We start from the raw sequence: 17,816 nt of genomic DNA on the forward strand, positions 1-17,816 counted from the left end.
CAATTTGCATTGTCATCAGTGCCAACAAGTGCTTTGTTTACAAGCTACACAGGATTTGGGTTTCCAGCAGCAATATTCTGGTGGAATTGCACCATAGGGTTAGTGTATGTTCTCATGGATATGAATCTACAATACACAAAGACCTAGGAGACTGTGGTATGCAAAAAAATCAAACCAAATGAAATCAAAGTCAAAAGCCACACCACCCTGGAAGAGAATATTCTCAGTACGACTGGCAAAGTCAATTATGTTCTCTGAAATAGGTGTTTTTTCCCTCCACCTGAATGATGACAGAACACCACCCCATGCTGAAATCCCATTAGATTATAAAAAGGACAAAAGATCTGCAAACATCTTTTACTTTTTATTTCTATACATTAAGGGAATAATCCAGACAAGGTTGAGCACATGCAAGTCCCATTGATTTCAATGAAAAAGTTAAGCCCATGCTTAATTCTCCCCCAATAAAATCAACAGCACTTTAGCGTATCATGTCCCAAGATGTTTGTTGCCTGCAGGAGCAGCTGGCGGGGTTGAGCTGCATTGCGTACTTGGCTTCCCAACATGGAGTTTGCTGCCAGTAACAGAGGCAGTTGAGTAACAGTTGAGGTTGTGGGGAGCTCAGCAGGTTGTTGGTACTGGAGCCAACCCACTGCTTGTGCTACTGTGCCTGCTGAAAACCAAGCTACCTGCAGTCACCCCCTCCCTATTAACAGCAGTGACCCCCACATTCAGATGCCAGGTGAGCAAGGTCACCCCACCCTGCTCTGCCAGCTGCCTACAATAGCACCCACTTTTCAGCTCCATTTTGAAAAGCACAAAAGAAACAACCCTAATCAGAGAAGCTACTTGATGGTTCCAGACCACTTAAGATTTAAGAGATCTGCTGTGTATTTCCAGTGTCATCCTTAACAGGTTTATTCAGAAGTAAGTCTCACTGTGTTCCATGGGCCTACTCCCTAGTTAGAGCTGCAGCCCATGCCAGTATTTTCGTACCCAGTTTGGGTTACTTTGGGAGACCAGCCTGCCAAATTAACCTGTAAAGATGATCTGTGTCCAGACATTTATAACCTTTCCAATTATACTTTTGGATTGCTTTGGGAGTGTTTTGGGCAAAACCAATAAGCCAGAGACATAGTAAATATTAGGAAATATGGGGGGGGGTTGTTCTATCGTTTTTACAGACAATACAAGATGGGTAAAAGTAAAAACAGAATGTCCTGCGAGCTTCTGTCTCAACTAAATAGCTTTATTTTCATGATATAAAATACATTACTAGAGAGAAATCTCTTTCTCATAAATATATGAGGATGGCTCTGGTATTCAGAGCAGAGAAATCTAACGACCTCCTCAGTTCTAGTTCCAGCTGTGCCTCAAACTCAATCCAAGCTGGAGCAAATCATGACTTCTCTCCACATCCATTTCCAGGGCTGTGCAAATGGAGGATCCTTACTGTACTTTCTTCACAGTTGTGCAATAAAATGTATCCAGTCCATAGTGAAGTCGAACTTGAGGTACTCTGACAATAAGCGTTAGAGGCAAGCCATAATGGTGCAGCAGAAGGAATGATGAGCAGAACAGCCATGGAAATTAGACTTAGAGAAGCTGATATGGAAGGGATGGAATCTTAACCAGCCAATATTGCTCTTGCAGTGACATGACTGCAAGAAGAATCAATTACGAGTCTATTTGTACAGTACCTGTGAAAAGATCATGAGCCCGCAAGTATTACAGTACTAGAGGCAAGACCACCTTGTCAGTAAACAGTTCACAACAATATTATCTACAGTGCATTTGCTCATGACATTTAAGCACTTGGGCCCCAATTTAACTAAATTTAATCATGACTTAAGTCCCACTGAACCCAATGGAACAAGCTGGTCGTGGCTAACTTGAGTTCTATTGTTGGGTGGAGGCTTTCAGCTGCAAGACTCTATGCTGATGAATTTCTCCTCTTTATATTTAACATGCCCAGTACTAAATAAGTAGGCCATTACCAAAATAAAAACTTGAGTTCTGTCCTCCCCTCTACCACAATATAACATCCAACCATTTTAAGCATTAGCACCATGGGTTTCATGCAACTGGAGACAACAAACAATAGTTTCATGACATCTTAGAAACAAGGATTGTCTTAGACTTAGACCATGGTTTGTCATTTGTTTCAGATACAGACCTTTCAAATATGTCCTCTTCATTAATGAGAAAATACATTTTAAAAAATAATAATGAAATACTTTTTTCTAATTAGAATAGAACAAAATTTATATTGGCAGACTCTGTATTTCAAAAATTAGTATTTAATGTTAGGTGTTACTTTCAAAAAATGAAGAGGTAGGTGCATTTCCACACAAGAGAAGTTGTAACAGATATAGTGGACAAATTAGGGTAACATGTAGTTTAAGAGACTATAAAACAAAACTATGATAAAAGAGGGCAAGAATAAATCCATGTCCTAATTAGGGAATGATTTGGTCTTAAAACAAATGATAGGTTCAGAAAGATTTATACAATATTCATATTTTCAAAGAAATGTCTGCTCCAACAAGTCAACTGTACCCTTGGTTAATTGTAGTATTAACCATTGGATTGACAGGATATGCTTCAGCAATTCTTTCTTACATTACCAACACCAGCAGTCTAAAGGTTTACATAGAGATCATGAGAGTCTTAATAATTACATAATTACAATAGAATTTTTTAAGTTGAAGGGTTGTTGTTAAAACGATCTTCATAAATAATGTTTTCTATCTCTTCAATAACCTAAAGGTCAATTGGTATAGATAGGATAACGTTTCTTTCTCTTTTACAACCAATATGGAGACTCCTCACTGCCAACAATGGTTAAGGCCTGGATCGAGTTACTCTCCTTTTGCTTTTTTCTGCTTTTTTCCATTTTCCACAACTAGACCATTTTCTGGTTTGCTTATACCATTTGCCACAACACCATTTGTAATCTTGCCATTCTTTACAGGCTGCTTGGGCATCTTGTATGTCCGATAGTAGAAGTTACCAAACAAGATAATGAAAGTGCTGGCATAGAAAATGACGCCCCAGTGCATCCATTTAGGAAAGGGACAATCAATATAAATAGACATGGCCGTGTGGCCAATTGTCACGTGGAACTGAATCTGAAAAGGTAGAAAAACAGAATGTCAAAGATCCTGATCAATAAGCTTCTGCTCGATTGCATTTTATAATGTTTTTTTGGGGGGGAAATCTGAATACTAAACAGATATTGAAAAGAATTAACAGGCAAATTGCAAAACTGAAGGTATACTTTTAAGAAATGATTCACCAACACGTCACAGAGAAATGATAATAGCTATTAGGTGGAAACGGAAAAAGAAGACATGTTTCTCCTATTCTGCTATTCATAATATTCATGACCAACAACTAGGCTTTACTGTACTTTTCGGAACTGTTCTGCAGTGGCTCTTCAGACTCTGCTGAGTGACAACCACCACAATCCCTGGTCATTGCCCATGCTGCCTATGGCTGATGGGAGATGGAACCCTGAAGCTGGAGGGCCACAGGTTCCCCATGCCTGATCTACAGCCATGTATTTCGGAGAAGGGGGTGGTGGTCCATAAATCATCTCCCCTAATCTGGGTTGTTCCTCTGCCAGCAATATGGAGGGATTAATCTGGTCTTTAAAATCCAGAAAAGGATTGCATCCTGCTCCCCCAGTGGCCAACTTTTCATGTGTAAGACAACTATTTCATGCAGCCAAACCCTTTGTGCACAGTGTTATCACTGGATTCAGTGTGAACAGATTTCGATGAATTCCCGTATACTTTCCATTCTACAGTTATTTCTAAGATATTCTGCATGCAAATAGGTATGTAAGATACTGTTTTGCTTCATACTCATTACCTGGAGCTATTTCTACAGATTTCATTTCATTGTATTCAATTCTATTCTTTCATCTGGCTAGAATACCAATCTCATTCTTGGTTGCTCTTTCATGTCTATGGTGTGATCTGAGTACAGAGCATCTTGCTTCAAGAGGTATATGGGGTGTGTGGATGCATGACACCCACCTAGCTTTAAAGTTCTAGCATTTAAGGTTCTAAGTATCCTAGGTAATAGTGTTTTTTAAAAAAAATTACTTACCAGCTGCATTATGGTCAAGTATCGTTTCCACCAAAGGTACTTGTGAAATTTTGGGCCACAGGCAGCTAGTCCATAATACATGTACATAATAACATGGATAAAAGCATTGATTTGTGCTCCAAAAAAAGCTGTCGAGAGGAAGAAACAAAGAATGATGTTATCTGAAAGTTGCAAGAGGTGTAACCTCATATTCTCCTTATTTCTATTATTCCCGTTACACATTAAAGTAAAAGCTTAGATAATTTGGTTTCATAGTACATTATAATAATTACAGCCTAGTATTCACAGTGGAAAGGTATTTTCTGTTCTAAGTATAAAATATGGGAAACATTTGCAATGTACATCATATATCAGCTCATGGGGGGCAACCTCAGTGGCCGACAATAAGCTGAACCATCGTGGACAACACCCCATATTGCCACTCAGTCCTCGGCTTTTACCCTTCTCCTCCATTTGCAGGCACTGTACCCAGTCTAGCAGAATGTCCAAATTCTTATTCTTAGTTGTATGACATCATAAATATACATGGGGCTCTATAGAGTATAATATAAACAGGAAAAGGTGGAGGTTCCTGTTTTGAGGACCTTACCATCTAAATTAGCCTCTGTTGCATTACAACCCTGCTCTGACCTTTTACTCCCTTGCATGACACCCTGTGGCTCGTCTTGAGCCACACATCACCTGTAGGTAATAAAATGAGTGTTCTGGGATGGGGGGGGGGAGGTAAGGGCTGGTGTGTAAGCTGCAAAAGGTTGCCAAGTTCATTCAGTCATGCTTGCCAGGTCATAATGTGTCAGCAAAGCACCAATGATGGATGCAGCTCCACTGCTGTAAGTTGTCGCCTCCCTTTTGGGTTCTCATACCAGTCTCAAAGTAGACCCAATGAAACCACTAGACTTAATTAATGTCAATGAGTCCACTCAGAGGATGACTTATTCAGTTATCACCTGAAATATTTTAACCACAGTGTATTTGCGATGTGCTGACTGTTAAATAATATCAACTGTTTTAAAAATACAGGGGGCATAAACAGAAATCACTCTTATTAGTTTACAGTGAACTCAGTTAGGAATGATGCCCAGGGAAGTCTGCACAGGATTACAAACTGTTCTCAAAATTCCAATATAGTTGCAAAATCAAATTGCATACTCTGAAAAAAACAACAAAAAACCAGAAAAAGCCCCAAACCAAAACTATTTTGCAAAGAGCATTTTTCTATCTGGATCCGGAAGGAAGAAGTCATTCCTATGCTCTCCTAATTAATGATGGTTATCAAGCTGTATGACATGATTAGCATGAATAGTCTTTGAGAACTTATAATTTAAGAAAGGCAAAGCAAACCAAGGTAAGAACTACGGTATTACAGGAAATGAAGATGTTCCAAACGAGTTGATGTGAATATAAGATGAGCAAAATGTCTGGGAAATAATTACAGGGTTCTGCATTGTGTGTTTGCAAACAATTTCTGTGTTTAGAGTATAATTTATAGCTGTTGCCTGCTTTATATACTAGGCTTGCTAACAGACACACATATGTAGTGAATCTGCTAATCATACTTTTCTGGAAGTAAATCCCATTGAAATGAACAGGACTTAATTCTGAATAAACATGAATAAGCTTGGCCTTACATCCTTTAATCACCATGGAAATATTCTGGAATAAGCAAGGCAGAATAAAATAATCTCTTCTTTTTCATGGTTGCTGAATTTTAGATTGAGCAAGCCAGATGTATGTGTTGCTTCACACAGCAAGTTTACTTAAATGAAAAAAAGAAGAATTTGCATGCGAAATCCGAATCATGCATTCGTGCCCATGTGAAGTGTTTCCTAATTCCTAGTAGTGCAATCATTTCCCAGAGAAGGAAGGAATCTACCCTTTAACTTTAGCATTCCAAAATTGAAAGGGCATTCCATTACTCCAGAAGGAAACAATATTTACAAGCTACTGTCAAAATGAATATTCGCTTCCAGGTAGAGTCCCCACTTTGTACTCCTTATTTGGGAAGATAAACAAGACTACTCACATTGCCCTCCTGCAACCCATTTTATGCCAATCCACCACAAAGTAAACATAGTGTAATGGTGATAGACATGAAGAAAACTGATTTGGTTAAATTTTTTTCTTAGGATGAAGAATACTGTATCCAGATACTCAATTCCTTTTGATACGAAGTACCACCATAAAGCCCCAGCTATCTGTAATACAGAAAGAAGAGCGTAAGAATTCATATACAAATTTGGAGTTCAGATACACGGACCATGTAGTCCAGTGTTTGCCATTACATAGACCTCTAGAGCTGAAGTCACTTACCTGAGGTTCTCCAAATATTGTACTACAATTCTCATCAGCCCTCACCAGCACAGACAATTGGTCCCAAAGGGATGCTGAAATTCAGCAACATCTGGAGGGCCAAAGATTCCCCACGTTTGTCTACAGTCTTGTTCACTACTACCTGATTCTTTGTTTAGAGTTTCTACAAGTTTATTTGTGGCTTCATTTCAAAGAGGTAAATAAAAAAGAAATCGTTTTTGTGCATTATCTTTCTCTTAGGGGGGAAAAGGGCTTTTATAAACAAGATTGTGTTCTGTGAAGCCATTCATTGTGTGCTGTTCACTCCTTGAAATTAATAAGACATTAATATATACACACCCCATCCAGCCCCCTCATCTCACAACAACAAAGATAAAACTGTAGCTTCAGAGACATGAATAGGACTTCAACTTAAACAAAACAAAACAGAAAAACCCTCTCAAAACGTATTGTAGTAATCTGACTATGAAAGAGCTAAATGTAGAACATAGTTTATTATTATGAGCTGGAACAAGACTCCAGTCAGTTTCTCCCCAGTTTCTCTAGAAAATAAACAGCCAATGTTCTTAGTCTACAAATAAAGTGAATTTTATTCATACTGCAGTCTTTAGCTACTGCTGGAAGCAAGCCCTATTTAATTCAATGGGGCTTATTTCTGAGTAGACATGTATAAAAGCATGCTGTTAAATGGTGTTCCTATAACAAACAGCTGAAGCCTTAACTGATATTAATGTATTAGGAAAATGGACTTTGAAAAGACAACCTTCTCCATATGCCCACCAAAATGGCTGTAGAGGGTGGGGGTGGGGCTCTTCAGCAGATGGAGGCAAAAAGGAAGGAGAGGGAGGGGGAAATTGATTGTGAGAATGGATGCTTCATTTGACAATGGATTTCACCCTTTACATTTTGTTATTTATTTTATTTTAATTCTTTAGAAGCTGAGTGTACCACAGCTGCAGCACTGAAACCACAAGACACTAATGCAGATCTTTTAAAAAGGCCATTTTGTGACTCTTTTGCTTTTTTAATCTTTTAAAAATTCTTTTATGGCTATAAATAAATAAATAAATAAATAAATAGGTAAACAAAGGGCCCATGATTCCAGCACTGATGCACACTCCTCCCCAGTTTTATTTTTCAAAAAGCAGCAAGCATGTCGTCTTGGAACAAGGCAACCTCCCTCTACAAAAGAAAATATTGTTACAGTTCACTTTGACTGTCCAAATAACCTGTGGCACACTTTTAATTTAACCCCTTTAAGGTAAAACACCTTAGATTTAAAGTACTCATAACAAAATAAATGCACACTTACAGGTGTTCTAAGTCTCTAAACTGTTAATGGCACAACCTTATGTATATTTATTCAGAAGTAACTGCTACTGAGCTCAGTAAGGTTTCTTCCCAAATAAGTGTGCATAGGAATTGAGCTTAAAGCACTTAAACTGGGCTGGGGTGACCCTATACACTATGCATGAAGTTACATCCTTTGAGTATATTGGATTAATAGATTATTAATAGGACAAGCAACAGGATAGTAATTATAGTAGGCAACTCCTTCCTGGCTGTTCAGTCTTTCAACACTGCAATACTAATAATTCTACTTAGTGACCGTTAGTTCTTTTATTACAGTTTTTTGTAACGGTCCCTTATTTGAGCTGTCTTACACATGAAGAAGGCTGCAGGATCTAGTCAAGATTCTATAATCTACCATGGAAACCTGATGGATCCATACCTGCGTTCTATCCTTTATTTGTTTTTTAGAGCTCCACTCATCTTTAGATTTAAAACAGCATTTTACAAATAATAGTGTATTACCACTCCGCCATTTTTTCAACTCGAAAGAGTGAAACAGTTTTTTCTTTTCTCCATATTTTGAACATTTCTTCCTTGGGCATTTCTAATTAACACTGAAGAACCAAAAAGACCAACTACTTTGGATAAGGTTTAGGAAGAAAGAACATGTCAAAGAAGCATTAAAGAGTTTAGCTACCGTATTTTTCGCCCTATAGGACGCACCGTCCCATAAGGCGCACCTAGTTTTTTTTTTGGGGGGGGGGAATAAAGGAAAAAAAAAAAATTCCCCCCAGGCGCAGGGCTGGGGCGGGGGAGGCCCGAGCTTCCCCTGACCCCAGTCCCCAAACAGGCAGCTCTCTGCAAGCCGTGGGAGCCCAGAGCTGGCTCCCGCTGCTTGCGGAGAGGTCCGCGAAGCCTGTACGCGCTGAGCTCAGCGCGCGCAGGCTTCCGCATGCAGGCACCTCTCTGCAAGCAGGGGTAGTGCTCCCACCGCTTGTGGAGAGGTCCGCGAAGCCTGAACGTGCTGAGCTCAGCGCGCACAGGCTTCGGCATGCAAGCAACTCTCCGCAAGCAGCGGGAGCGCTCCGCTGCTTTTGGAGAGGTCCGCAAAGCCTGGAGAGCGAGAGGGGTCTGTGCGCACCGACCCCTCTCGCTCTCCAGGCTTCAGCGAAAGCCTGCATTCGCCCCATAGGACGCACACACATTTCCCCTTCATTTTTTGAGGGGAAAAAGTGCGTCCTATAGGGCGAAAAATACGGTAATTCTGCACTGGTGATCTGGCAAATTAGATGAAAGCACTTTTTGCTTTTGGTTGACTATATTTATCACATTCTGAATTCTTGCCTCTTTCCCCAGACACTTTTGATATCAATGGTCCTCAAAATTGAGTGGGATATAAATAAAACCAGTTAGTTTCCTTCCCTGCTTGTTGCCAGACTTGCTCTGAGTCTTATAAGGCAAACTATTTGGGATACATGCGGGTGTAATGGGAAAGGAGAGGGAAGATGAAGGGAGACTCCTACAGAGCTAGGAGTTCCCAGATATAAAGGTTATTCAAAAGTGGTTTTAAAATGCACATTGCTCAAGAAGTAGCATTGTTTGCCCTGAGCCAGATAGTCATGTATTTAACTCCCACATCAAAGCCTCTGCTAACACCAACTAATGATAGCTATAGTAGCTCTGAAGAGCGCTGCACTGATTAAGACACCACCTTTTGGGAGAAGATAAAAAACAGAATGCTACATTCATTTTCATTAACTGATCAAATAAAGTTGTGACACTTACAAAGAATATTCAAGATTCTTACTTAACGTATATACAGCAAGTACTAAGGGTTGTTTCCAATGTTAGTCTTATTCAGAGTATACCCATTTAAATTGATAGGCATGACTACTAACATAGCTCCATTTATTTCAATGGGTCTACCTGGAGTATGACTTAGTTGCATACAACCCTAGGAACTTTAACATGCTGCTTCTCTTACAGGAACTTGAGTGACACAACCTGTGCTTGGAAGATGGATGTTTAGGAGACTTGCAACTTCTGGATAAAAGTTTGTAACTTTTATATTACAAACGTTTACTATTACTATATGACCCTAACTAACCTAAAAGGAATGATCAATGCTTCTCTTACCTACGAAAAATACTCTTGTGGGTGATTGTGCAGTCATTTTCCAGAAATGCATGCCTTTCCCTTCTCTGTTATGTGGAGTTCTTGCATTCAAAGTACATCTATATTAGGTTTGCCATATGTCCAAAAAATACTGGAAATGTACAGAAATTGGACGCTGGGGAAACTTTTTTAAATGTTAGAGATCTCTGGAATTTCCTGAACATATGGCAACTCGGGTGTTTTCGGTTTTCTGGTTTTTTTAAAAAAATCCAGGGGAGGTTGTGACCCAGCAGCAGTGGAAGTGATGAGATGTCAGTTCCCTTTGGCCAGGGAGGGGGGGCAGAGTGAGAAGATGGGGGACAGAGGAAGGCGATGCAGAGGCCTAGCGTGTTGAAAAAGGGACCCTGGGCCAGGGATGTCCCGCGGGTGGCTCAGTCGCAGCAGCAGAGGCCGTGAGAGAAGGTCTGCAGCTGAGCGCTCGGGAGCTGCTAACATGGCCACCTCACCCAAGAGGGCTGAGGTGACCATGTTGGTTTGGCTCGCCAGCCAGGCACCTCCTTGTTTTGCTGGGGCAGGATGCAGCCGCTCAGGGCCACCATCTCCTTCCAACTGCAGCACCGTCAAGGGGGAGATGGGGGCCGGGCAGGTAATGGGGTGTGTGTGTGTGTGTGTGTGTGTGTGTGCAGGAAGCAGTTTAAATGAGACATGGATAGGCCTCGAAAGCGAGGGTAGCAAACTGTGTGGAAGAGGAACAAAACCGGCTGTGGTAAGTTCGAGGTTGTGGGGGGGGGGGGAGGTGGCAGTGCCTCACTACACATTTCTGGGGGTTGTTGGGGGCCTGAGCAGCTGGGTGGGGTATAGTAAAGGGGAAAGCAAGGTGAGGGGCTGTGTCAGAGAAAGGGGTGCATTGGGGCCTGGCCAAAGCTCAACAACTTTGGGAAAAAAAAAAAAGAACAACAATTTCGGTGGTGTCAGGAATTTTACTTTTTGAAATATGGCAAGCCTAATCTATATATCAAGGTGTATTTGATGGTGTGCACCATGTGGATGGCCAAATAGCTGCCCCTGTTGTTTTTTTACATAGCAATCTCCGCCCCTTCAATATACAATATAGCTGTATTTTTAATTAGGTGACTTTGCTAAGGTCAATATGCTGGCTTCTTTGTATTAATTTTGTTCCTGCAGTCACTCCTGCTGTGGACTGAAGGTGCAATTATCACCACTGTAATATGCTTCAGAAACCTAACTCTGGAAATGTCAAGGGGACAAGTAGAACCCACATTATTTTAAATATGTATATAAGTTGAAAATATACTATTAAATCTGGAAACGTTTGCCCTTTGTCTGCCCTTCTGGATCTGGAGTAAAAATGTGTGACAAGGTATAGATTAGACTCTCTTCAATGGTATGTAAATATCTTAAATAAAATTATAAACAAATACCGCTTGGGTAGAAAACTTTAATTGCTATGGTCTGGGTTCACATGTCATCTAAACTATAATTTAAATAAACAATTTCATTTCATTTCCCCAAAGCAAACTATGAGCAGTAAATGAAGACCAAACCTTGGCTTCTGCTTATGATTTGTTTAAAGAAAAACAAACTGTGAGCCTGGGTTCAGAGAACATGGCAAGGCACACCATGGCTTTCTTCCCACCTGCAAAGTAACAGCAGAAGGAGAGGAGGAGGAAAGCACCCACCATTTCAGCAGCATGCGCCAGCACACTAATCGTTCACATTAAACCATTGTTTATTTTAACCATGGTTTATGTTAACTATGGTTTAATGTGACATGTAAACCATGGCCATATGAGAAATTGCACTGTGTTTTAGCAGAAATGACTAAAATTTAAGTGCATTTAGGAACAGAGAATAACAATTCAATCAGAAGGATGTCCTGATTGGTTCAGGTAGGACTGCAGTCTTAATATCCTAGAGGAATTATCCAGAGAAAGTTAAGTGTGCCTAAGGCTGCCATTCATGCACCATGGGATTAATCCCCATTGAGCACACTGAGCTTATTTCCAAATCAACTGATCAGGCTGCATGCCTGATGGGGATCAAAAGAACATGGTTAACTGCTTCAGTCATAAACCTATCAATCATTCTCTGTATTAGCAAACTCACTATTGCTTTGCTCTGACCAGAATGAAATGCCAAACCAAAACTGAAGAGCTAACTGTGGAAGAGTGATTAAAAAGAAATGAGATACACAACATTCTATCTGCCTCTGTTGCATTCCATAAGAACTTTGCAGCTAAGAGACAGAAATGGTGAGGGAAATCAAATAGGCACTGTTCTCTAAAAGGGTCTTCATGATATATAGCGTTTGGTTACTTTGCTTGATAGTCAATAAGCTCAGCACTGTACGAAGTCTAGAACTCCGCCATTCAGATGTACAATTATTCTCCTGGCATGGGAACGCAACTGACCACAGACTTCACTAACTCCTTTTAATTTTCCAGCTCCAAATAATTTAAGTTCCCCATGACTGCTTATGCCTAGATTTTCCACAGCTCTACAAATACACCTTGTGACCTTTCAGTCCAAGAACATTAAATAAATGCAGATTTTATTTTACTACCCCGTTGTAAGTCGTCTGCTTTACTTTTTTTGTGGGGCTTTTTTTTTTGCTGAGATCCAAAGTGAAATAAAAACTGTAATTTAGCCAGCATTATACCTGAGGATATATGTAACTATTATTATCTCAGTTTTCATATGAGCAAGAGAGAGGGGGCAGAGGAGATAAAGTATTTAGCAAGATTGCCCAAGGCCAGAGACGCAATCACTGACACAGATGAGAACATACAGTTTTGCATGTATTATGCTTTCTGCACTGTGGTAATAGGTTAAGAACAGGCAAGTTGCATTGTTGGAAACAGCAGCAAAAAAGTAGGGCACAATTGTTGAATTGTGCTATAAACTTATAATAAAAGCTAGTTTGACAGACAGTAATGACATAATAACACATTCTAAAATGCCTAAAATGTTCTAAATATCAGAATTATTTCAGAAATGTGTTTAACTATTCCCCTGTCCCAGCAAGCATTGATACATGTAAAATCTAAGTCTGTTAAGACACCAGATGGCATAGAAAGATTACATTAACAACTACGATTAAAGGGTCAGTGAGAGGTCCCTGATCTTCATACCTTGCACTTCAGAGTCAACTTCATGTTTGTGATAACTGATTTCACTGGGAGTTCTTTTAACAGTAGGTTTTTGCTTCCTTTGTTCTATGCCTGAGTAGTGCCAGCATTAGCCTTTTTTGAATGGGTACTACATAGCTTGTGGTGGGGTTTGCCGGGAGGTGGGGGACTAATGACAAGAAGGGGGGAAATAATAAAGTACAATCTGCCAGTAAGCAGAATTTGCAGAGCACAACTTCTTTTGTATTGTTTCATTTTAAGGAAAAGAGATACACTTTGATCTAGATGAAAACAGAGCACTTTTGTGCACAGAGAAGCACAGTTTTAGTAACTCACCTGTGTAAACTGGCTTCCTCCATTTAAATGGTTGGGAAAGTGTTCTCCGAAAGGGGAGCTTGTGTGCACATTGGCCTGGTTTGCACTTAATGCTAAGCCAAACTATAGCTTAGTGTGAATAAGCAAGTGTGTTGGCACCCTTAGCAAATTGTAGCCATCAACCCTCCCTTGCTTCTGCTGTTGCTGTGGTACCATGAGCTAAGCCATGGTTTGGCTTAGCATTACATGAAATCACGGGCTTGTGGTTTGTCTTGCTCCAAACAAACCATCAGTAGCAACCAAGGCATGTTCTTAGCTAACTGAATGTAGTTTAGGGAAGATAAATCACAAGCCTAGGTTTGCGTCTATGGGTTGGTTCCCAGTGACGGGGAGGCACTGGCGGGAGTAAAGGAGGAGCGATGTGGGTATGTTTTTCTAACTGTGCACCAGCACACTTGCTTATTCAAGCTTAGCTTTAGCATTATGTGCAAACCAGGCAATGAAACGCTGCTGGGTTGTGGCAGGGCATTACAATACCACCCTTAATTATAAGGCAGGATGCTGAACTTTTAGAGTCAGAATGCCACACAACACAAACGTTAAAGAAGGATGATTATTTCCTAGTCTTTGCTTCCTAGTTATTTCAATATTTGCAAAAATTTAGTTAGAAAAATTAATCACACTTAGTCAATATTTAAAAAACAAACACAACACAGAGATCTGTAATATACAAGTAATATAATCCTTGATCCTAGCATACATCTTCCTTGATCCAAATATTTAGCACCATAGAAAATGTCACACTATCACCAATATTGTGAACATTCTGCCTGAAAAATGACACACACATCAAAGCATCATAAGTTCCTCAGCCTACAGTGTTCACAGAAGTGTTTGCTGTGAAGACAGTTCCATTTTTGGTCTACTACTCCCTAAAACCCTTTCTAAAGTGTGAGCAAGGTCCATGGGAGACTATTCAATGCTGCAGAGAGATTCTTCATTTTAATTCTTAATGAATGTTGCATAGCAGCAGAGGCTACTTGATTGTGCCTATAGTATTTCTCAAAGATAGCTATCTGTGCTTGAGTGTAGGTGTTTTTCTGAACTGAGGCCAGGTGGAAATTCTGCTTCTGTGTATGACATACTAGAATTAACAGGAGAGAGGAAACTTCTAGTCATTAGTTTCATTCAGGGAGGGAACTAAATTATTGTTGCTAAATCCCATGATTTTATCAGTAGATTCATGTTATAGCAACTAGAATTAAGGTCCGTCAAAACATGCTGAAACAAAACTCAAATGTTGCCTCCCTAAATGTAATACAATGCAGTTGGTAGAAACTGATACAGTTAATTTATAAATAACTAAGTACTGGAACTCCTCATTTTGAATCTGTTTTTCAGCTTTCAGTCTCTCATGGATTCACACAAATAACTGGAAATCAGTTTACAAGAAGTTATGAACAGAAATTCTTTGTACATCTACATCAAAAGCACAGTCCAGCTTGCTGTTGCTGCAGAATTTTGGTTATTATTTTTAAAGATCAGATTCACACTTGTGTTCTGTGACTTGGTATTAAAGCCAACTGGCTGCCTACAGTGGTTCAGGAGAATTTCACCACGGCAACACAAACCCAAAGAGGAGTTGAAAACAAGAGATTAAAAATGCCTGAATTATCAGCATCTGATCTTAGGTGTGAAACAATATTTGCATTTGAAGCTTTATCTGAATCTGCATCCCTGGGAGAGCTTCTTATGGAGCAACCTAAAGCGTCTTTCATTTTCTATGGAGTAACCTGCAGCAGCATCTTCATATCGCAACCAGGACATAAAAATTGTATAGAAATAAATGGTAATTGGGGCCCATTAACTGGTAACCCAGAAACAGTCACCATAGGGTCACTGATGAGCATGAGCTGGCACTTACTAGCAAGGAAATGTGTTTCAGCTAGGAGTGTACAACTGCCAATGAAGACAACTTACTATGAAGTAGTCATATGATTTTTATCTATAGTAGGTGTTATGGGTGTGCAGAAGACTGTGATGATGCCTTAGCCAAAAGGGAAGGATTCTGGCCTTGTCCAAGGTGAAGCTGGATTTGTACAAGGTGCCCTGAACTGAAGCAGGGACCCTACAAAGTGCTACATGGAGTCTTGGCAATTTGTGCATCCAAAAAGCAAGTGTCTGCTAAATGCAAGAACGATAGCTAAGCTTAGCATATTTACACTCTCTCTTATAAGCGACTAAGAGCCACATACTACACCTGTACAGTCATACCTTGGGATAAATACGCTTCAGGTTGAGCACTTTTGAGTTGTGCTCCGCAGTGACCCGGAAGTCACGGAGTGCGTGACTTCTGGGTTTCGTCGCTTGCACATGCGCAGACGGTCAAAATGCCGTCACGCGCATGCGCAGAAGCGGTGAAACACAACCTGTGCACGCGCAGATGTGTCTTACGTCCTGTTCGGGATGTGAATGGGGCTCCGGAATGGATCCCGTTCACATCCCGAGGTACCACTGTAATTTGTCACCATCGTTAACATCATACACAACCACACCCCTACAGGTAATAATAATCCATTATTGTGTTTGATCATATGTGGTGCTGACAGTAACTCAGAAGGAGGGGTGGGGAAATGGGCGGAGGTGTTGGCAGCAGCACTGGATGTTTTCAGTTTTCCCCATGCCAAACTCAAACACACCTTTATTGCCGCAAGCAACAGCGGACGGAGTTACATAGCAGCTACAGGTTTCCTGGAGATGTTGGGGACTGAACCTGCAACCTTTTTCATGCAAAGCAGATGCTCAGCCACTGAGCTACGGCCCTTCCATAGTGGGAGCAGCAGCAGAGCCATAGTCTGAAACCAGTTTGAGTTAGCAGGGATCCAGCTATGATATCAACCTGCACTGCAGGAGCTGAGCAGGGGGGGAGTTTCCTGGGCACTAAGCCACTACCAGCCTCATCATGCACCAGCATCAAACCCTCTTGCTCAGAGAAGAGGCAGAGAAGCCAGGCAGGAAGGGGAACAGGTGTGCAGGGAGAGTGTTATGTACTGAGTTGAATAGGATCCAAAATGCAGCAGTCTGATTGGCCCTAGAACAATAGGATTCAGAATGCAGCAGTCTGATTGGTCCACAGGAGCCGCCCAATCCAGCTCCAGCTGGAAGTGAATCCGCAACCTGATTGGCCTACAGGTGAATCCCAGAATTTGCCAATCACGTGGGGCCTATTGTGTAAATAGTGTATATAAAGCAGACATCCTGGGGTAACTTCCATTCCTCCTCACCACTATGAGCTGAATAAAGAGCATGAAATCCACTCTCGACTCCAAGTATATTTCAGAGAGCAAGCGAGAAATCACCCTCTCAAGAAGCAGAAGCAACTACGAAGGATTTTAGGGTGGCAGAGGTATATGTCCACAAGATTGAAGTTTTTCAATGCTAGCACTGAGACACTCAAACATACTGCTCAGTGTCTGACCAAGAGGAACCTATCTAACACTACTGAATTGGTGCTCCAAAACAAAAACACAGTGGAGAAAGCAAATTCCATTTAGTTCTTCTGTGAAAGGTGCCTAGCTGTTTTTTACTTTACCCATTTGGGATTTCCCCCTTCTAAAGATTTTTTGGAGGATCAGCTAACCTCAGACCTAACTTGAGTTTGCTGAATCTTTCTTCTTGTAGGTAAATTGTGTCCTTTTGGCTTTGTCTCTACAAGCATGGGATGACTTGAATTGGAAATATAGAGAATGATAGATATGCTTAAGACGTTGTATCATGATTTTAAGCAAAACAAACCAACAAACCATGAATTTTTGGGTGAAATAACATGTTAGCATGCTTAAGCCTGGCACTGTTATTCCCATGGAAGAGTAGCCGTGAGAGGCCCAGTCATCAAGGCCCACATCCAGGTCCCCACTGAAAATTGCCCCCTGAGTTGCTGTTCCTCTCCTTTTCAAAGCTGCTGTTTACAGGTGTGGGATATTATTTTTGGTGGGAAACTGGCACAGGGCCCCAGTCTAGATTTACTGCACTTTTTGAAGATAAGTTAAATTTAAGAAAAGATAAAGTTTTGGAAATTCTAGGTTATATTTAAATTTTTAAGATCTGAATAAAGGATATTTAAATTAGAGATATAACATTGGAAAATTAGATATAAGAATAGAAACAAGGGGATAAATTTGCTGGATAAAAATTTATAGTCAGGAATGCAGGAGCGGGAGATGTGAGGGAGTCCAAGAAGTTAAGAAAACTATGTTAAGAGATGTGTTATATTGTATTGTCTTTTTGGTATTGTAATTAAAATAAAAACTGTTAATAAATATTAAAAAAAAAAAGATTTACTGCACTTTTTGTGTAAAACGTAATATGGTCCTTTAACAAGTAAGCATTTTGTGACTGCTTTATATCAGGAATAGTTTGTTCTCAACAGAAAAAGAACTAGTAACAGAAAACTGGCAGAGTAATCATTCAAAAGCTGAGTTATAAACGGCAGACTTCACAACTGACATAAGTTACTAC

At 40.4% G+C, this 17,816-nt stretch overlaps 2 protein-coding genes and 1 long non-coding RNA gene across 3 annotated transcripts in view; 1 reads left to right on the forward strand and 2 right to left on the reverse strand.

Annotated features, from left to right (window-relative positions):
• TTK (TTK protein kinase) overlaps window positions 1-17,816 on the forward strand; it is a 208,864-nt gene that overhangs the window by 112,681 nt on the left and 78,367 nt on the right. The window lies entirely within an intron of this gene.
• ELOVL4 (ELOVL fatty acid elongase 4) overlaps window positions 346-17,816 on the reverse strand; it is a 46,958-nt gene continuing 29,487 nt past the window's right edge. The window contains exons 4-6 of the mRNA XM_081857536.1: window positions 6,140-6,311; window positions 4,117-4,244; window positions 346-3,131 (exon numbers count right to left, since the gene is read on the reverse strand). Coding sequence (XP_081713662.1) covers window positions 2,862-3,131; window positions 4,117-4,244; window positions 6,140-6,311 — 570 coding nt within the window. The 3' untranslated portion in view covers window positions 346-2,861. The remainder of the gene's footprint in view (window positions 3,132-4,116; window positions 4,245-6,139; window positions 6,312-17,816) is intronic.
• On the reverse strand, window positions 12,010-17,814 carry LOC309339500. Its single transcript, XR_014155418.1, has 2 exons — window positions 17,640-17,814; window positions 12,010-17,323 (listed from the first exon to the last, which is right to left on the reverse strand). It is a non-coding gene; the product is annotated as an uncharacterized lncRNA (long non-coding RNA).

Source organism: Podarcis erhardii (genome assembly GCF_964252035.2).
Source record: "Podarcis erhardii genome assembly, chromosome: 3".
NCBI lineage: Eukaryota > Metazoa > Chordata > Lepidosauria > Squamata > Lacertidae > Podarcis > Podarcis erhardii.